This window comes from Linepithema humile, chromosome 5, assembly GCF_040581485.1.
Source record: "Linepithema humile isolate Giens D197 chromosome 5, Lhum_UNIL_v1.0, whole genome shotgun sequence".
Taxonomy (NCBI): Eukaryota; Metazoa; Arthropoda; class Insecta; order Hymenoptera; family Formicidae; genus Linepithema; species Linepithema humile.
This window is the reverse complement of record NC_090132.1, coordinates 18,910,770-18,931,880: the sequence shown is the minus strand read 5'-3', so window position 1 is coordinate 18,931,880 and position 21,111 is coordinate 18,910,770. Positions and strand designations below refer to the sequence as shown.

The window sequence follows — 21,111 nt, the reverse complement described above, 5'->3', positions numbered from 1 at the left end:
ACAAATTTAAGAATGTATATATTATGGACAAAGTAAGGAATGAGTCATTATGCATAATGCCCGAGACCAGTCGGACAGAGTGATAAATAGTTGTTAATTTTATCGCTTTAACCAGGCAATATAAATAAAAATAAATAAATAAATAAATATATATATATATATATATGTATATTTATTTATTACTCTGCTCGACTGGTTTCGGGCATTATGCAAATACCTCATTAATCACTTTGTCCATAACTTTGTATATAACGGTATTATTGACGTAAAGATTTAATATTGGAAATTTGCAAACCCGATTTTAATTTGCAGACCCAATTTTACTTCAAACTTCTTGAATTAACAAAACTTATTCAAATTCGTGTATGACAATATAAAAATCATGAAAAATAACAAAAATATCAATATTTTTATAAATAGCGAAAATATTTCTAAAAATAGTAAGGATGGTAATAAAGTTCCAGATTCTTTTCTATCCTAAGTTTAGGTGCTTCTCCCTGGTTTCAGTATAATAATACATAACGTGCATGTTTCGTAAAGAATATCGCAGCTAATAATATACATATTATATATATATCATATAAGAAATAATGCGTCAGTTCATCGTATTTTGATACACGCGTATTTATTGTGACAAAGCCAGAAATAACATTACAAAGCATTACGAAACAAACGAAATTCCATCAAAAATAACAAACGAAATTCAAATAATCGCGCTGTGCAACGTGTGTATACACACCCCCCTACTTTCCGCTTTCGAAGGGACCACCCTTGTTAAAAACGGCTCCAAAAGTAGCACCGAAAAATACAATGGACTTACCAGCGATCACGGTGTCCTGCAGATTGTATTTAGTCGCGCCGGTTTTCCCGACTTTCGGGAAGTCCTTCAGCTTGCGACCGCTCAACTTGAGCTCGCCGCTCAGGTGCGCTTCCTCCAGGATCCGCTCGAGGCTCCTGGTGAGCTGCTTCTGTATGTGGCCGCTCATGTTCGACGCAACCATCGCCATATTACATTTTTCGGACACGGGCACACGCGACGCGACTGCAAACACGGCCTCGGATGATGCACGACGACCGTGATCAGGAAAAAAGTGGTCTTCCTGGCGTAGACCCACGCGATGCACTCCGATCTCGTACTCGAGAACGCGATAGAGGATTCAACGGGAAGGCGCGCACCAACCACTCCCCTATACTTGTCAGTGCGCTACTGATCGCGCTGATTTAACGCCACACTGCGCTGCGATATGTGCGATTGATGCACCACCTGGGTGTCATTTCGTGCAATAAACCGTTGCTATGACAACAGAATAGGACCGGTGACTAAATTCATAAGTAAATAATTTTCGTTAAATATAACATGTTAAAAACCCAACTCGATATTAAATCAGATTAACTCGTAGAGATAAAACATACACACATCCATATAGCTTACATAGGACAAGCTGTGTGACATTCTTATCTTTACAATAAGAAAAAAAATATATATATAAATAAAAATTATTTATTATGTATATTGCTATATCTTTTCCTAATGTGAAAAATAAATGTTGCATAAAATGTTACAAACACAAATCGGAAAGAAAGTATAGCAGTTGTATGTGTCAAGATAGAGAAATTATTTTCTCTACATTTATTTTGTATATTACATTACATATTCTTTACATATATGGACTAATATTTACAACCCACTTTATACATTCGTATTTCCACATTTATTGAATATACGAATCATCCACATTCATTTATTAACAACTATTGATTCTGAATTTCTTTTTCTAATAATTTATTAGTTTACAATGTATCAATAGGTATATTATGAGTAGATAAAGCATATATTACTATGATCTACTTATAACATTCATAGTAATATCGTATAATTTCGCTAAAAAAAAAAGAAATATTTATCTTATGTCTTCTAATCAATTTTTCGATTTCTGGGCTACTCCTATTCTCAGTGATTCATGATATTGCCTAACGAGTTGTTCCTGTAATTCCGCTACACAAGGACTATATCTTGCATATTCCATGGTGAACTCTCCTTTACCTTGCGTAGTGGATCTTAATTCGCCAGCATAACCGAACATATCGTTAAGTGGCACTTCTGCAACGATTGTAAACCATCCTTCACTCGTTTCCGTTGAATTTATGATTCCTTTTCTTTTGTTGATTTGTCCTAATATCATACCCTACACAGAGCAATATATATATGGAAAAAGTGATAAATTGCATAAATATAAAATAAAAAGTGCATAGGCAAAATTACTGTACCTGAAACTCCTCCGGGCCTGTTACTTCAACTAACATAATCGGCTCCAAAATTCGCCAGTTCCCATGCTCGAATACATCTCTAACAGCACCTTGCGCAGCTTGAAAGAAAGCAAATTCCGAAGAATCGACGCAATGATGCATACCATCTATTAGTCTGAATTTGACACCAGCGACCTTGTGACCAGTGAGCAAACCCTTCTCGCACTGAGCTTTGAAACCTTTATCAATACCAGGAATATATTGCTTCGGAACATTGGTCCCCACAGTTTCGTCCAAAAATTCGATAGTCGTATTTTTATGGGGTGGTAATGGCTAAACAGAAAACATAAATTGTTTTCTTTATGCATGAAATATTGAGAAATAAATAATCAAAAGTAATAGATGATATTTAGCATCGATAGATATTAAAAGTAAACAAATGTACATATTATACCTCCATAATTCCGGTCACGCGAGCATATTGACCAGCACCGCCAGACTGCTTTTTATGAAGATAGTCAAATTCACATGGTTCGCATAAAGTTTCGCGGAAAGAAACTTTCGGCTTTCCAAGTATAACGGGACAATTATATTCACGTTCCAATCTTTGTGCATAAATTTCCAAATGCAATTCGCCCATGCCAGAAATTATGCATTCCTGAAAGAGACATAAGTTTTAATGCTAATAAAAATATATTTGCAACAAATGATAATTTATGATACAGAAAACTTTACCTTGTTGTCCGGATCAAAATAGAAACGCAAAGTTGGATCCTCCTTAGTGAATCGACCAATACCTTTAGCAAAATTATCTCTATCTTTTGAATTCTTTGCTTGTATAGACATATATACCACAGCATCGGGTATATAAATTGATTCCATTGATAATTCCAGTTTAGAATTTTTGACAAAAGTATCACCAGATGCACAGTCTATGCCAAATATCGCAAAAATGTCTCCTGCGTAAACTTCTGTCACATCTTCCAGTTGGTTCGAATGAAGCCGAACTAATCTTTGAGCTCGCACCTGAAATATAGTTATTATGACATTTTTAATTGGCTAAGCGTGAAAAAAATATTACGTGCATTTATATAAAAATATAATTACCTTCTTTTTTGATCTTGTATTGTACAAATTATCCCCTCTTCTTAACATTCCTTGGTAACAACGGAAATATGTTAATTGACCGAATTTGCCAACTTCCAATTTAAATGCCAATCCAACAAAAGGGTTGTTATCATTGCGGGTGGAATTCAATAAAACCTTTGCAGATTCGTTACTAAAATCAAGTAAATTTTTTTAGAAATAAATATAAAAATATATACCAATTATCATCTATATACAAAAAACTTACTCAGACTTTTCTCGAAGAGCGTAATTTTCTACTTCTCCTGGATTTGGTAAATAGTTTATTACTGCATCTAACAAAGGTTGGACTCCTTTATTTTTTAGTGCAGTACCAACTAGTACGGGTGTGAATTTTCTTTTTAAACAACTCCTACGTATGGCATCCATAATATCTTTCTCAGTTAATTTTGTCTCATTTAGATATAATTCACCAAGAGTATCATCCACATTGCTCAAGTGCTCAATTAATTCTTGTCTCTTTTCATTTGCCTCTAATTCAATATAATTGTGATGTCAATAATTTTATAGAAACTAAGAAACAAATATATATCAATGTAATTTTGAGAACATTGATTTTATATACATACCCGCATTCATATCTTTTGGAATTTCATCTTCTCTAACAATTTCTCCAAAATTTCCTTCAAAGTAAATTGCTTTTTGAGAAATCAAGTCAACTATTCCTTTTGTTTCTTTTTCTAGACCAATCGGTAATTGTATAAACGCAGCATTGTGATGCAGTTTACTTCTCATTTGCTTTAAGACTTTCTTTGGATTCGCACCCATTCTATCTAGCTTATTGATAAATGCTAAACAGGGTACATTATATCTTTTCATCTGTCGATTTACGGTTAAAGTCTGTGACTGAACACCGCCTACAGCACAGAGAACAAGTACAGCACCATCTAAAACACGCAGAGCTCTTTCAACTTCTACTGTGAAATCCACATGCCCTGGTGTATCAATGATATTGATGTTATGATCTTTCCATAACGTATATGTCGCAGCAGATTGAATAGTTATTCCTCTTTGTCTCTCCAATTCCATACTGTCCATGGTTGCACCCACGTTATCTTTTCCTTTTACCTAAAAATAGGTATATGTATAGCAATGATTTTTTACAGCAGATTTATAAAAAGTTAACTTTTTATGATTTTACTTATATTAAAACCTGTGCATTCACCCGTGCAAATGTATATAATAATTTGACTTACCTCATGCATCTTGGATATTCTTCCAGTGTAATACAAAATACGTTCAGTCAAAGTAGTTTTCCCAGAATCGATGTGAGCTGATATGCCGATATTTCTGAGTTTCTCCAATGGTTTATGCTCAGCAAATTTAGCATACGATGACCAAAACCGCACATTTTGCTAAAAAAAACCAAGCAAGAGATAAATCAGAATAAAATTTCTATGATTGACAAATAATACAAAATTCAATTATAAAGGTTAGAAATCTTACTCCATAAATACAAGAATGCAGCTTTGATAGCTGAGTTAAATTGATATTACGATTTAAAACAGTCACAATGGTCATGATTATTAATTTATTTCACCTAATATCAAATCTTTTTTATAAACACAACTTTTTTGTTAGAAAATTTATTTTGTACGAAGCGGCATACAACTACCAATTACTACATCACCAGAGAGAAGACTGAGAGTGGACATGCCCGCATTTCTGCACGTGTTCTGTGGGCTAGCGCCTTTATGTGCACAAAACGTGCACATTGAACTACGTAGCCAATGTCCACGAATCCCGTAGGTAATGTCTATGATCTTTTGGGCTTCTTCCGTGCTACGTCCACAACTTTTTGGTTCCGATATGTGCTATATCTACAAAGTGTCGGTAATGCATACTTGAAAAACATGATTATGTATATCAATCAGATTTGAAATATAAATACACACGTATTGTAAATACATGTATTGTAGCATTTACTTTTGCATTTACAGTTTATTTAGCAAAAGATCAGTTATTTTCAATAACCTGTGTAATTTGAAAATGTATATTTGTAATATGCCCAGATAGGAAAATGTATGCATTTTAAGATCATATTGTACTCATAAATCTCACATGAGGACAAGAATAGACACAGATGCGGGCTCATATGCTGCTCAGAACGCAGACATGTCATGATATCCATAAAAGTGCACAAAAGAATAACATATGAGTACATGCATGAGGTTCAAGCTAATATTGCATTTTGTATGTCATATGTAGTTCGCAACATGATGACAATGTATGTTCACATTTATTGTGATTTATGAGTTTATTTTACGATTATGTTTTTTTGATATTTAGGTTAGATTAGGTTAGGTTATAATAAAATTAGATGTTTTCTTTTCGTTATTAAATATTAAGTATATTCTATTTATTTTAATTGTACACTCAATATAAGCGCATTAGAGCGACATAAACAAGTTTATGAAACAGAAATATTTATAAAACTGTCGAGTCCCACTCACTGTCGAGGACACATGTCACACTTTTAATTTCTCTTTACACAATTTTGATGGGCCGTTCAAGATGGCTTCACACATATATAATAAGACTAACTACAAAAAATGTACGAACCGTAATATCAGAGGATGCGTTTCCTAAATCATAACCACGTTCGGAGAGCGTTTGTATATTAATTGTTCTTATCAACGCTTCTCTTCTTATGTACTAAATTATTTTTATTATATGTGTTTTTAAATTATTTTTGTTGTCTATTTTACACTGAAGATGGCTACATTCCTTGGCCGAAACGTATGTAACAATTTTTAATAAAATAAACTTTTGAGCAACTCGATCCGGCTCCTGCTCTATTAGCTTGATGTCAACACGATCATTATTTTAATAAGGAAGAGCAATATCCTAACATTATTTGTATTTTTATATTATTAATTATTAATATATATTAATCATTGAAAATTTTGTAATATTTATTAAAATATTATTTCATATTTAAAAATGTAAACACATAAAACACATATTTTATCATGCAAAATGGGTCTCGGAGATCATGCGCTTGAATTCTATAATGATGACGAAAATATTGAATGTACAAAATTTATAACACATAATAATTAATTATTGCAATCAGTTTGTGATTATCATGAGTTGACAATTTAACATCAATATGTGAGCTCACATTTTTCCTCATGTGCACGTTAACTTGTGCTCATGATATGTATCGTCATAATATGATTATAAGATATAGATAATTTTGCGGTAAATATCTGAAGATCATGACGCGTGATGAGATCTGATCATCAGGCATTGCTATCTGGGTAATTACGTTTTACATATATTTAGATATGTTTATTATTAACGAATCGTTTTAGATCATTTTATTAGCTATTGCTAAAATTATATTTTTTCCAGATTGCAAGGTATTAATAATTCTTAAATCAAATAAAATCAATAAGGAGCGTAAAGAGCCACAATGCTAGATTTTCGTGCGAAGGTTATGATATATTCATTAAAAATGTTTACAAACGTTTCAGCCTGCCATCAGGCCTTCTTCAATGTACAAAATAAGGAACAATAAAATATAAAATTCGCTCGCAATGATTAAATAATTAAAAGATGTAAAAGACGTATTTGCAATCCTTTATCGACCATATTGTTGTTCGTTAATAAATTAGATAGGACTGCAATAGATACAAAAAAAATACAATAATAGTTAAAATTAATAAAATAAAAAGAAGGTAAAATTAAGAAAAGAGATAAACGTACTTGTATTAATTACATGATGGAGAAGCGCTCGCCCAAATAGAAGGAACGAGATGGAAAAGTTAAGACCAGATGTCTTTACATGTTGAACTTGAATATCTTAGTGATCGTAATTTGTTATTGGTATCGTAATTGGTTGTTGAAATTCAGAAATTCCAATTGACGGTAGAAAGGGAGAAAGGGGGGGAGGGGAAGGAGTCAGTAGGGAAGGAGAAAAATGGGGATAACAAGAAATTTGTAGAGGAAAAAGGAGGAGAAAAAAATTTATAGAGGAGGAAATAAATTAATAATCGGGAGATAGGCATCAGGTAAATGATCCGTGTCGTTTTGATTATTGAGCCCTGCATTTTGTCTTTTAATAAAGACCATTTCAGAAATCAGTCTTTTCGGATAAGAGGGTTCACCGTCCAATATCTTAACATTATTCCAATCAAAATCATGGGAAGAATCAATTCTGTGTTTGGAAATGACAGAAGAAGAACAGCTCTTCTTATTAATGTCGTTTTTATGTTCTTTTATTCTGGTGTTAAGTTGTCTTTTCGTCTGTCCAACATAAGTCATATTACAATTAATAATTCTTCCCTCCCATGGGTACACCTTGTCGTGGTGGGAGGGCTCAGTATCCTTCAGGATGGTGGTTTATCCTTAAGGATTTAAAGGGTAAACCATCCTGAAGGAGAAGCTAACGTACCCTCGACACAGCATTGCCACGAGTCGATCAATGGCTCTTATGTGGCGAGCGCATGTAATGCATTGAAATGATTATAACAATTGGGCCCTAGCGAATCATCTTTAAAGTGATTGAATTTATTTAATGTAATGTAATATTTTACTTTTACAATAATAATATTTTATTCCTTGAAAAGCAAATAATTTCAATTCTTCCAACTTACAATAAAGTTAAATTAAAGTTTTTACTGAATATTTACTAAAAAATTAGTTTTTTCTCAATGTATAAGAATTTGATTAAAAATTATGGGAAATAAAGGAAAAAATTTAATATGTACAATAATTTTATTTATAAAATACTAAGTTTAACACATTATTAATCTGAACTCGATTTTGTATTTTACAGATCAACTCCGCTCTTGTCCGTTGCGTATGATGGATGGCAACCGCTACGGCTATGGCTACGGCTGCGGCTACGGTTACGGCTACGGCTATGGCTACGGCAAGGGCTGCCGGCAACGGTTGCGGCTGCGGCTACGGCTGGTGCCTACGAATGCGGCTGCGGCTACGGTTGGGCTAGGCTACATAGCTACGGGCCACTCTATAATTCGTCGCTAATGCTGGACATTAGCGACTTATTGAAGAATGGCCCTGCGGCCACGCCTATGTCAATGATCAAGTTTGCGGACGCGTCTACGCCCACGCCGTCGCCAAAGCGCACGCCAGCCCCCAACGCCGTAGTCTACGCTAATGCTAAAACCTACGCCAACGCCAAAGCCTACGCCAACACCAACTCCTACGCCATCGTCAACGCCCACGCCCACGCTGACGCTAACGTCAACACCAACGCCAATAAAATATACGAGGCCTAACGAATCATCTTTCAGGTAATTGCATTTATTTATTAATAGGTATTTTAGTATCATAATAATATTTTTTTCCTTGAAAAGCAAATAATTTCAATTCTTTCAACTTACAATGAAGTTAAATTAAAGTTTTTACTGAATATTTACTAAAAAATTAGTTTTTTCTCAATGTATAAGAATTTGATTAAAAATTATGGGAAATAAAGAAAAAATTTAATATGTACAATAATTTTATTTATAAAATACTAAGTTTAACACATTATTAATCTGAACTCGATTTTGTATTTTACAGATCAACTCCGCTCTTGTCCGTTGCGTATGATGGATGGCAACCGCTACGGCTATGGCTACGGCTGCGGCTACGGTTACGGCTACGGCTATGGCTACGGCAAGGGCTGCCGGCAACGGTTGCGGCTGCGGCTACGGCTGGTGCCTACGAATGCGGCTGCGGCTACGGTTGGGCTAGGCTACATAGCTACGGGCCACTCTATAATTCGTCGCTAATGCTGGACATTAGCGACTTATTGAAGAATGGCCCTGCGGCCACGCCTATGTCAATGATCAAGTTTGCGGACGCGTCTACGCCCACGCCGTCGCCAAAGCGCACGCCAGCCCCCAACGCCGTAGTCTACGCTAATGCTAAAACCTACGCCAACGCCAAAGCCTACGCCAACACCAACTCCTACGCCATCGTCAACGCCCACGCCCACGCTGACGCTAACGTCAACACCAACGCCAATAAAATATACGAGGCCTAACGAATCATCTTTCAGGTAATTGCATTTATTTATTAATAGGTATTTTAGTATCATAATAATATTTTTTTCCTTGAAAAGCAAATAATTTCAATTCTTCCAACTTACAATGAAGTTAAATTAAAGTTTTTACTGAATATTTACTAAAAAATTAGTTTTTCCTCAATGTATAAAAGTTTGATTAAAAATTATGGGAAATAAAGGAAAAATTTAATATGTACAATAATTTTATTCATAAAATACTAAGTTTAACACATTATTAATCTGAACTCGATTTTGTATTTTACAGATCAACTCCGCTCTTGTCCGTTGCGTATGATGGATGGCAACCGCTACGGCTATGGCTACGGCTGCGGCTACGGTTACGGCTACGGCTATGGCTACGGCAAGGGCTGCCGGCAACGGTTGCGGCTGCGGCTACGGCTGGTGCCTACGAATGCGGCTGCGGCTACGGTTGGGCTAGGCTACATAGCTACGGGCCACTCTATAATTCGTCGCTAATGCTGGACATTAGCGACTTATTGAAGAATGGCCCTGCGGCCACGCCTATGTCAATGATCAAGTTTGCGGACGCGTCTACGCCCACGCCGTCGCCAAAGCGCACGCCAGCCCCCAACGCCGTAGTCTACGCTAATGCTAAAACCTACGCCAACGCCAAAGCCTACGCCAACACCAACTCCTACGCCATCGTCAACGCCCACGCCCACGCTGACGCTAACGTCAACACCAACGCCAATAAAATATACGAGGCCTAACGAATCATCTTTCAGGTAATTGCATTTATTTATTAATAGGTATTTTAGTATCATAATAATATTTTTTTCCTTGAAAAACAAATAATTTCAATTCTTTCAACTTACAATGAAGTTAAATTAAAGTTTTTACTGAATATTTACTAAAAAATTAGTTTTTTCTCAATGTATAAGAATTTGATTAAAAATTATGGGAAATAAAGAAAAAATTTAATATGTACAATAATTTTATTTATAAAATACTAAGTTTAACACATTATTAATCTGAACTCGATTTTGTATTTTACAGATCAACTCCGCTCTTGTCCGTTGCGTATGATGGATGGCAACCGCTACGGCTATGGCTACGGCTGCGGCTACGGTTACGGCTACGGCTATGGCTACGGCAAGGGCTGCCGGCAACGGTTGCGGCTGCGGCTACGGCTGGTGCCTACGAATGCGGCTGCGGCTACGGTTGGGCTAGGCTACATAGCTACGGGCCACTCTATAATTCGTCGCTAATGCTGGACATTAGCGACTTATTGAAGAATGGCCCTGCGGCCACGCCTATGTCAATGATCAAGTTTGCGGACGCGTCTACGCCCACGCCGTCGCCAAAGCGCACGCCAGCCCCCAACGCCGTAGTCTACGCTAATGCTAAAACCTACGCCAACGCCAAAGCCTACGCCAACACCAACTCCTACGCCATCGTCAACGCCCACGCCCACGCTGACGCTAACGTCAACACCAACGCCAATAAAATATACGAGGCCTAACGAATCATCTTTCAGGTAATTGCATTTATTTATTAATAGGTATTTTAGTATCATAATAATATTTTTTTCCTTGAAAAGCAAATAATTTCAATTCTTCCAACTTACAATAAAGTTAAATTAAAGTTTTTACTGAATATTTACTAAAAAATTAGTTTTTCCTCAATGTATAAAAGTTTGATTAAAAATTATGGGAAATAAAGGAAAAATTTAATATGTACAATAATTTTATTCATAAAATACTAAGTTTAACACATTATTAATCTGAACTCGATTTTGTATTTTACAGATCAACTCCGCTCTTGTCCGTTGCGTATGATGGATGGCAACCGCTACGGCTATGGCTACGGCTGCGGCTACGGTTACGGCTACGGCTATGGCTACGGCAAGGGCTGCCGGCAACGGTTGCGGCTGCGGCTACGGCTGGTGCCTACGAATGCGGCTGCGGCTACGGTTGGGCTAGGCTACATAGCTACGGGCCACTCTATAATTCGTCGCTAATGCTGGACATTAGCGACTTATTGAAGAATGGCCCTGCGGCCACGCCTATGTCAATGATCAAGTTTGCGGACGCGTCTACGCCCACGCCGTCGCCAACGCGCACGCCAACGCCAATGCCGAAGTCTACGCTAATGCTAAAACCTGCGCCAACGCCAAAGTCTACGCCAACACCAACCCCTACGCCATCGTCAACGTCAACACCAACGCCAATAAAATATACGAGGCCTAACGAATCATCTTTCAGGTAATTGCATTTATTTATTAATAGGTATTTTAGTATTTTTTTTTTGTTTTTTTTTTTGTTTTGTGAGGCGGGGGAAATCCTTCATGGATACCCACGGGTTTCGGGGGAGAATCCGTGGGTTATGTGGGAGTACCCAGGGAAGAAATCCCTGGTATACCCACTAAAACCCCCGCCGGTGATCTTCCTTGCCATGAGGGAGAGCCGGGTATCGCCTTGGGCATTCGTCACAGCTCCCCCTCAGGCGTGGCCATGTATCCAGCCTCTTCGCGGGGTAGGGTTCTTTGTCGCCCTGCCCCAGTGTCCTGCCTAGAGGAAAAGGTCGGGTCACCGCGACCTTTCCCTGCCTTCCCTGATGTTGGTGGGGGGCCGGAGATGATCAAGGCCCTTGACCAGTCCCCGCTGGGAGGGGTAGTAATAATAATAATAATACTCCTCCCTGTATTGATTTATGTTTGGGAGGGATGAGGAGAGCTTTCCCCCCCCTCCCCCCCCAAGGACTCCTGGGTCCAGGCCGGTATGGTCTGTGATCCAGGGGACCCACTACTTACACCCTTAAATGGGCTAGACGGCGGCGAGGGACTAATCTCCTCCTAGTTGGGGGAGGATTCCCGCCGCCGTTTCCATTTCCTCCTCTCTGTGAGGGGGGAGGGGGTAGAGGAGGAGCGTCCTCCACCTCTCCTCTTCTGGTTCTTTCCGCCTCCTTCTTCTGCAATATCACTTGGTCGCAGAAGGGGGAGACGGTCTTCCACTTATCCTCCCCTCCCAGCATTGATTGAATCAATGCCGGGAGAGAGAGATCCGTGCCCACCACGTTGGTCAGCGCTCGGCGCTCACTGTCCCATGAGATATTTTAGTATCATAATAATATTTTATTCCTTGAAAAGTAAATAATTTCAATTCTTCCAACTTAGAATAAAGTTAAATTAAAGTTTTTACTGAATATTTACTTTTTTTTCTTTTGTGCGGGGGTAAAGAATCTTCCAAAGACACCCTCTGGCGTGCAATGTAAGTTTGTAAGAACTCACTGCCAAAGGATAGTGTAGGATTCGCCTGGCACTCGGATACGAAACCGAGAGACCCTTAGGCGCCTACCCACTAAACTTCACTCCCGTTACGCTGCCATCAGCCGCCGTTGTTGGGGGATGGCCGGGAACCGCAACGTATTACATCCGGCCACCCCCCTCCCCCGACTGCCGGAACTCCGGCGCAATCCGTATGTATGGGGGGAAGTCCCACGTTCCCCCTTCACCCTCCGCGTAATAACGTTTCGGGCCGCAGCCCGATGGCCCCGCCTACATGTGGACAGCGATCAGTACCCCCTCAATCCGAGGGGGGGGTAGTCGGATGCTGCCCGACCCGTAGGGGACTCTCCTCCTCCTTTCCGACTCCTCGAGCCCGGTTTATCCGGTGGTAATCGAAGTGCGGAGAGAGCACGCACCTTCTGGGGCTGGAGGGGAGAGTTGACTCCCCCCCCCCTCTACTGCCCCTAGGACGCTTTTCGGCCAGGGTTTGCGAGGTTTGCGCCCTCGTGACCCTGATTCCCTCGCTCGGACCGGCCCTGTTGGGGCCCGACTCATGGGACCCCGCCCGCGGTGGCTCCACTCTCCCGATATCTGTGAGGACACTTTGTAGATATAGCACATATCGGAACCAAAAAGTCGTGGACGTAGCACGGAAGAGGCCCAAAAGATCGTGGACATTACTTACGGGATTCGTGGACATTGGCTACGTAGTTCAATGTGCACGTTTTGTGCACATAAAGTCGCTAGCCCACAGAAACACGTGCAGAAATGCGGGCATGTCCACTCTCAGTCTTCTCTCTGACATTACGTTGTCTACGCGTTGTCCAAAGTGATTTATCTTTCTTATGATGTAACACGTGAAAGCATGGGATTTGGTTAAATAAAAAAATACTTTAGTATAAAAAATTATACATAATTAATATATAATTTAATGATTTAATTTAATAATTTAATTTAATAATATATATTGTATTATTAATAATGTAATTTATAGCGGAAATTTATAAATGCTTGAATATAGTATTATTTTATAAAATAAAAATTGAAGTGGTTTATTATCGAAAAGGATCAAAAGGTAAAAAGAGAATAAAAGAAATGCAAGGATTTATAATTCTACAAATATTTAAAGAATTTTTATCTCGTAAAATTAAAAAACATTTCCACAAATATTTTTCAGATTTATCTTATAAATATTTCTTATAGAATAATATGTTTATGTAATTTTAAATAAAAGAACAAATATTTTCGACAAAAGATGTACTTTATTATGAATTGCATAATCATATTTATCTTAATTTTATCAATAATAACATGTTAAAGTACCACAAAATGTGTAACATAAGAAAATCTACGATATTTTCAACATAACATAACATAACATAACAAGTACATTTAACGCATCTGAATAGTTTTTTTATACTACAGATATTTACACTAAACTCACAAACAGAATCAGACGGAAAAAAAAACTTTTATGTAATTCTATACAATTCCAAACAAAATATTATACTTTGTGCTGAAATATATATCTTTTGCTACCTCTACTTTATAATTATAATCACCTATATTAATGGCTTTGCATTAAATGTAAATTCGTACATCTGATAAATATCGTTGCATATTAATGAACAAATTTGTTGTACAATTTCTTTAAAACTTATATATATGTATAAATTTAAAATAAAATATGTCCTTAGGCTCGTATATTAATCGAAATCCCCTTCTCACATTGTTATATAAATTTAATTTGTTTATAAGATGATATAGCCTAATACACAAGTTGATTCGCACAAAAATCTAGCGTTTTTGGCTCTTTACGCTCCTTCTTTTTTATATATTGATTGTTTAATCAGCAGAGCCTTTAAATTTTATTTAAAATTTAAATTATATTTTATAAATACATAAGTAAATACAAAAAATTCTGGAGTATAAAATTCATAATAAATTTTATAATAAAAAAAATAAAATTTGCTTTTACTTTCGTCCGTAATTTTGTAAATATTCGACTAATAATATCAAATGGAGAATATTCCATAAATATTAACATTAAGAGATTGTTGTTTTACATTACATGTATAGAGATTATGTCTTTTAAATGCTGTGAAATGATTAAAAGTCAATTACACATCAAGATGTTAACAATGTTTTACGACGTGATGTAAATGTTAACATTGATTGTCTATGTATTTATTAATTACACTGAATGCATTAATTCTATAAATATCAAATTGAAAAAAAGAAAATATTGACTATAAAGAAGATGATTCACATATATATGAAAGTAGAGTTATGACGAACAAACCCATTTCTCTTATAGTTCAGCATACATAGATTGCAAGACAATTTGATTTTCTATTTTCTATTTATAATTATCATGTGCATATTCAATCATCTACTTCATGAAAAGCATTCATGATGCACACACAAAATATGCTATCAATATAATATGACAAACCAATTGAGTAGCACGAGTTTCTCTGAGTATCATCTTTTTCTAATTTCCTTTTAATGTCATCGTTTAGTGTCATTTATGTTGTAGCAATATATTTTCATTGAGTATAAAAACTTCCTTATACACAAGTTCTGTACACAAATTGAAGCTGAAGATTTTCTACAGCATTCTTCTTCTTTTCATGACTAAATTATAGACATAAAGACTTTACAATACATTAATATCATAATCTGATTTAAAAGCATGTAACATTTTTGGTACTGAGTTTCGTTGGTGAATGTTTTCCGTCACTATCACCGAGATCCATACCAAATGGCACAGAATTCCAAATGGCTTTGTCACTTCGATCATCTTCTTCGCTCAGGATATTGCACATCATACGATCGTCGTAAAGCGAAAATCTCGCCGTTGACTGTCCACGACCACGAATTTTCCTAACAGACGGCGGTAGATCACCAGGCGTTTTTATTCTCATATGTGGATCCTTCAATGCATTATTCACGTTTGAACCCACATTAAAAACTTCGTTAAATTTATCGATGCTTTGTTGTCGGCTCAGATTGTTTTCTCTCTTTTTATTTCTTAAATTTACAAGTGGCAAAGTGGAAGGACGCGCATTGGATGTCACATTATCATTGTCATATTGTTTATGCTTCCCCGTTTGTACATTTTTGTCATTCTTTTCTATTGGCATTGCTGAAGTGGAAGTCTTACCAATGATGCCATTTACATATTTGCCTCCAGATGAGATTGTTACGTTTGTTTCAACAGCTTTAATCTGAATATTTTGCTTTGATAATAAATTTGACTTGGAATCCTCTCTATCTATTTGGTATCTGCTGTAGGGATACATTTTCTTGTTGATGAGTAGTTTTTTCAGATTCGGCCAGACAAATAATTTCTTTCGTGGACTTTCTAGGATAGACGAATCGTGTATGTTCGTTTGTTTTCGCTTGTTATATGAAGATGATCCTTCGTCAGAAATCACGTTTTGAACATATGGTATAGGCGTTGCCGGTCTGAGTTGCGTTAATTGAGTAGTATGTTGGCTTAAGTAATCATGCGAAACCAGACCTTGTGCTTCTGTAGCGGTTTTATATTGATCGTTACACGCGTGCTTCAACGATTTATCCACGAGAACATTACCATTGCAACCTAAATCTTCCAAGGAATCCGATTGTAACATCAAATTTCTTTCCATACATGGATTTCTACCTTGATAAGGTTGAAGCGTTTGAGTATGATTATATATAGCTACTTCATTTGAATTTTTGACTGAAATATAAACAAGCCATTAGGAATTGAACTGAAATGAGATTACAAGTGTTATAGGATACATATTTATTCATCAAAATTACTTACAACTGTGTTCATGAACAACACTGTCAGACGGTGATAATGTAACTAAATTTTCAGCTATTGCACTGTCATTAGCACTACCATCTTGCACCATATTCAGTGCAAGTTGAACAACATGTACATTATCATGATGCGAAGATTCGCTATAAAGACTGTTTGTTGTTGAAGGCACTAGGGTGCAATGAGAATTCACCATCGGACTTCCATCGGTAAAATGCATTGTAACTACAAAGGATACTTTTATTTAGATAATATATAGGACAAAAATAATAATTTATTAAATATTGATAAATTTATTACCACGATGAGACTGCAGTTCTGAAAGACGTTCTTCTGTACATAAAGCAGTTAAACGAGCTTCAGCATCTGCGTCCCAGCAGTCTTCCATGGTTTCCTTAATCAAACGCACCCCTGGTCTGTCCACTAAATTACCCTCTAAAAGTGGTCTGGCTTTGTTACGCGACACTAAGACCTGCATCTGTTCAAATGTTGGATGAAGACCTAAAAAAGATAGAGAAAACATATAATAAAAAAGATGAAAACAATTTATTATTGTGGACAATTTGAAAATATATACAAACCTATTTCATTTTCATATGGTTGTTTATACTGTGGTACTTCCGATCCAGGAATATAAATGTCAGAACATCTTGTAACTAATTCCCAAAGAACTAATCCCATTGCGTAAACATCTATCTGTTTTAAAGAACTTTCGCAATCTCGTAAATTAACAGCGCCTTCCAACACTTCTGGAGCCATATATCTCAGAGTGCCCACCTAAAATGATAAATTTTGTTAGACACTTTTGTGAAATATCTTCAAAAATTTAGATATTACATCATACTTACATCATTAATTGATTTTAATTCAGCATGCTGCTCTTCTCCATTAGAATAATATTTAGATCCGGAGATCTGAACTGCTAATCCCAAGTCGCAAATACAGCAAGTGCCATCAGCTTTGATTAATATATTCCTTGAATTTATATCTCTATGTGCAATACATGGCTTAAACTTGTCTACAAAATCAATATTTATATAAGTTTATTAAAAGTTTTTATTATGATACTGATAATATTTATTTATTATAATACTAATAATATTATAATTTAATTTAAAAAATGATGCAATACATACCACCTTTGCGTATATCTGTATGCAAGTAAGCAAGTCCTTTAACTATAGAAAGACTCATTTTACAGAATGTGGTCCAGTCAATAGTGTGCGTTCGTAAAAAGTCTGTTAAACTACCACCTGGAGCAAAACTGAATACCAAAAGATATTCAACACTACCTTCCATACTTATTCTTTCATCCATGCCTATAATCGAAATATAAGTTAAATGTATTCCACATCTAGTTGTCAACATATTCAGACATAAAAAAAAATTATTACCGTTCTTTTCAATATATTTCATCTTAATACTAAAAAAAATACTAACCATAGTAGCTTAATAATGATGGATGTTCCATAAAAGGTAAACAATAAGTATCTCTTTCATTCTGAAAATAATTGCGATAGTGTGAGGGATAAATTTTAACTGCAACATCTTGATCTCCCATACTGCCTTGCCAAACTGATCCATATCGTCCTTGACCTGTAATATTATTATAATTTACAGAATTAAGTATTTATTAAACTATATTATATATAATCAAAATATATTATTATTTTTACATAAGATAGTTAACGAAGACATACCAACGATAGTTGCGAGTTTCAAATGATCAACTGTATAAGTACCAGTTCTTAACGCTGTACTATCCATGAACTGATCATTATAAGGTAATGGCTTTCCTAATCTTGCTAAAATATTGTTACGATACGTTCTATATATAAGCATTGCTATAGTAAATATTATTAGCAGTGTACATGCTATGACGCTTACTATAATAAGCATCCATCGTTCAGAGTTTGACTGTTCAAGATATTCTCTAGCTGAAAATTATTATAAAATAATATATCAAAAAATGTTTTTTTAATTGCTTTATATAAAATATCAAATTAAAGACAAACTAATATAATTTATTTTAATATTATTTATTGCTATTAATGCTGCTATTAAACTTACTTGGCTGACTTTTTTGCGAAGAAACAGAATTAGATGATTTGTTATCTGGATAAGCAAGATTGGAACTCGTAATGTTAATATTACAGTAATGCCCTTGACAGCAACAAAATTTTGTATTGTTCAAAGCTTTTGTAGATCTTTCTAATGCAATACATTCTTTATTTTCACATTTTTCTTCACCAGATTGTTTCCAGCAACCTAGTTAATATCAAATAATAATATATATATATATATATATATATATTACATATACATAAATTTTAATCAGATAATATTTACAAAGAAATGTTTACTTATAATTAAACTTCATATTACGATATATACCTTGAGATAAAATTTTAATTTTAGTACCATTTGCAGTCTTATCCTCTTGCCATAAGGCATGACAGAAATTATTATTATGACATCTCTCATATTGGAGATCTTCACTTACCTAAAAATAAGAGAGATACATATATTTGATTTGAAATATTTCATAATTAAAGTAAAAAAATACATCAGATATTGTTTATATATAATTAAAGTGATAGCTTTTTTATTTATTGATTAAACTTTGCATAATTCCAAGCTAATTATTGTAATTGTTCAATAGAAAGAATACTAGAAAATATTAATTTATTATAACTTATTATTGTGCAACATACATTATGGTTATTGGATACATCTTCAGAAATACTTGCTGAATTCTGTTTCACAGAAAAATTTTCAACATTTTTCCTTTTACTGGCACATATCCTATCGGCATTGATAGGGGCTAAGCTTATGCCACACAGCAGTGTGATCAGCGCAATTGATACAATGGCTCTCATTGTGCTTTAGCAGGCCTCTTGAACCAGAACCACTTCAACAGAAGCACTGCTCCTTAAGAATTGGCATCTTTCATCGCAGTAACATACAACACTGCCCTTGAGATTCTGAGTTCATCTGCTTATTATATGTAATTAAAAAAAATATTAAAATTTAAAAAGTTAAATAAAACATAATTTTACAGTTCTCATATATTTTTAGTTTCAATAATATAAGAGAACTAAATAAAATATTATAAATTTTTATAATTTCCAAATGTTACAAATTTATAATGTTTAGATTTATATTTGACAAAATCACTATACAAAATGCGATATATATTCCTTTTATTATTTACAGAATATTGATTTATCAATACTATGTATTTAATATTTATATTTATCACAGTCTGCAAAAATATCTTATTTTCTTTCAGCTTTTAATTTATTTTCTTGTCTAACTCTTATCGATAAGTATATGTGTAATATATATTCACTAAACATTAATTTTTTTACAATTATACTTTTAATCATCCAATTTGTGTGTGTGTATAATTATATGGTAATTTTCTCAAACATTTAAGTTTAATCAACAATCTTAAGCAATATCACAATGAAATTTTAAGTATCAGAAAATAATATAAGTCGTACAAAATCTTATCTATGACAAAATTGATTAATCATAATTATATAATTTTTTAGAAATTTTAGTTTAATTAGTAGTAGTATTATGATGCAATGCTAATTAAGCATCACAAAATAATATAAATAATGCAAAATCTTATCTATGACAAAATTGATTAATCATAATTATATAGTTTTCTAGAAATTTCAGTTTAATTAGTAGTAGTATTATGATGTAATGCTAATTAAGCATCACAAAATAATATAAATAATGCAAAATCTTATCTATGATAAAATTGATTGATCAAAATTCCTTACACATGACAGGTAGATACAACATCAAGAAACCGAAAGATAATAGCAGAAAATGAACAAAGGAAAGACGTGTATAATAAAAAATCGAAAGCGCGTCATATATCATGCGACGTACGCTAGTATGCCGCGGAAAATTGGCGACTCCGAAAATGAAAAAGAAAACACGGATGAACGCGTAATGCATTACAAACGAACGTGACGTGATATGTACTTACGTTCTGCTCGACGGTTCTTGTGGAAGTCCGGTACGGTTTACGTATGAAATTGAAGTCCGTCGTCGAGCACAACATCGCACGTACTCTTAAAACGCTGCCGAGCGCATTCGAAATAAGTGTCGCGTGAATATTCGCATATTTGACAGGCAAGTCGTATCCATTGAGTCGCGTCCTAACCACGCGTTCGCAAATGCATTGTAATCGTGCTGCTTCTTATTCTAAGGTTTGATTCACATTGAGCGATAATATGAAACTACGAACACACCGTAGATTTGTTCTTTATAATTACATTTCATGTATATCTCTTTTTTTTTATATATATTTGTTTTTTTCTAGCTGTATTAATTATACATTAAAGAAAAAAACAGAAAAAAGAAAAATACCAACTAAAAATAAGAGATATAGATCTCCAAAAAAAGCAAACTTGTATGAAAATCGATGATGGGCCACTTTTTCTAACGTCGGTTAACATTAACCGACGAACAAATAGTGGTCCTAATACTAATCTCTGTAACCGCTAAGATGATATTAAAGACGTTGTTTAGTTTAATGGGAGATTACGTATTGCTAATTAACAATTGCACATTTGACTACTCTGGTTACGCATCATACGCTCGACTTTGCGCGGG

At 35.1% G+C, this 21,111-nt stretch overlaps 4 protein-coding genes across 7 annotated transcripts in view; 1 reads left to right on the top strand and 3 right to left on the bottom strand.

The window, feature by feature from the left end:
* Positions 1-1,236, bottom strand: part of Lrch (Leucine-rich-repeats and calponin homology domain protein) — a 45,106-nt gene extending 43,870 nt beyond the window's left edge. Inside the window, exon 1 of one of the 2 annotated variants that reach the window (XM_012370257.2) lies at positions 821-1,236. In XM_012370257.2, the coding sequence (XP_012225680.1) occupies positions 821-1,007 (187 nt within the window). In that variant the 5' untranslated portion in view covers positions 1,008-1,236. The remainder of the gene's footprint in view (positions 1-820) is intronic. The other variant, XM_012370258.2, reaches the window with a different exon arrangement.
* A 356-nt stretch (positions 1,237-1,592) lies between these two features.
* On the bottom strand, positions 1,593-5,074 carry mEFG1 (mitochondrial translation elongation factor G 1). The gene is made up of 9 exons (XM_012370283.2): positions 4,840-5,074; positions 4,590-4,748; positions 3,963-4,461; positions 3,602-3,866; positions 3,355-3,526; positions 2,983-3,273; positions 2,702-2,905; positions 2,269-2,580; positions 1,593-2,186 (listed from the first exon to the last, which is right to left on the bottom strand). Exons 1-9 carry the CDS (start codon positions 4,912-4,914, stop codon positions 1,920-1,922), a joined length of 2,244 nt encoding a protein of 747 aa, XP_012225706.2. The 5' UTR covers positions 4,915-5,074; the 3' UTR covers positions 1,593-1,919.
* Positions 5,075-7,300: 2,226 nt separating this feature from the next.
* LOC136999876 (uncharacterized) lies at positions 7,301-11,659 on the top strand. 2 transcript variants are annotated; one of them, XM_067354732.1, is made up of 5 exons: positions 7,301-8,657; positions 8,929-9,409; positions 9,681-10,161; positions 10,433-10,913; positions 11,185-11,659. In XM_067354732.1, exons 3-4 carry the CDS (start codon positions 10,025-10,027, stop codon positions 10,896-10,898), a joined length of 603 nt encoding a protein of 200 aa, XP_067210833.1. In that variant the 5' UTR covers positions 7,301-8,657; positions 8,929-9,409; positions 9,681-10,024; the 3' UTR covers positions 10,899-10,913; positions 11,185-11,659. The 2 variants fall into 2 exon arrangements, with proteins under 2 accessions (XP_067210833.1, XP_067210834.1); XM_067354733.1 differs by lacking the exons at positions 10,433-10,913; positions 11,185-11,659 and having other exon boundaries at positions 9,681-10,197.
* A 2,245-nt stretch (positions 11,660-13,904) lies between these two features.
* wit (wishful thinking) lies at positions 13,905-20,700 on the bottom strand. Of its 2 annotated transcripts, none has more exons than XM_012374171.2 (12): positions 20,483-20,700; positions 19,188-19,470; positions 18,868-18,976; positions 18,544-18,741; positions 18,174-18,410; positions 17,914-18,069; positions 17,610-17,792; positions 17,322-17,491; positions 17,055-17,250; positions 16,774-16,974; positions 16,477-16,698; positions 13,905-16,389 (listed from the first exon to the last, which is right to left on the bottom strand). In XM_012374171.2, exons 2-12 carry the CDS (start codon positions 19,350-19,352, stop codon positions 15,350-15,352), a joined length of 2,877 nt encoding a protein of 958 aa, XP_012229594.1. In that variant the 5' UTR covers positions 19,353-19,470; positions 20,483-20,700; the 3' UTR covers positions 13,905-15,349. The 2 variants fall into 2 exon arrangements, with proteins under 2 accessions (XP_012229594.1, XP_012229587.1); XM_012374164.2 differs by having other exon boundaries at positions 19,188-19,467.
* Between the last annotated feature and the right edge of the window lie 411 nt (positions 20,701-21,111).

Bases quoted from the DNA above. Each gene is read 5' to 3' on its own strand.
- mEFG1 (XM_012370283.2), bottom strand. From the start codon at position 4,914: ATGACCATTGTGACTGTTTTAAATCGTAATATCAATTTAACTCAGCTA. The intron at 4,749-4,839 runs GTAAGATTTCTA...GGTTTTTTTTAG, and splicing joins TGCATTCTTGTATTTATGGA to CAAAATGTGCGGTTTTGGTC. The intron at 2,906-2,982 runs GTAAAGTTTTCT...TGTCTCTTTCAG, and splicing joins ATTTTGATCCGGACAACAAG to GAATGCATAATTTCTGGCAT.
- LOC136999876 (XM_067354732.1), top strand. From the start codon at position 10,025: ATGCTAAAACCTACGCCAACGCCAAAGCCTACGCCAACACCAACTCCT. The intron at 10,162-10,432 runs GTAATTGCATTT...TGTATTTTACAG, and splicing joins CCTAACGAATCATCTTTCAG to ATCAACTCCGCTCTTGTCCG.
- wit (XM_012374171.2), bottom strand. From the start codon at position 19,352: ATGAGAGCCATTGTATCAATTGCGCTGATCACACTGCTGTGTGGCATA. The intron at 18,411-18,543 runs GTAAGTTTAATA...AATAATTTTCAG, and splicing joins TTCGCAAAAAAGTCAGCCAA to CTAGAGAATATCTTGAACAG. The intron at 16,699-16,773 runs GTAATAAATTTA...TATCCTTTGTAG, and splicing joins AGAACTGCAGTCTCATCGTG to TTACAATGCATTTTACCGAT.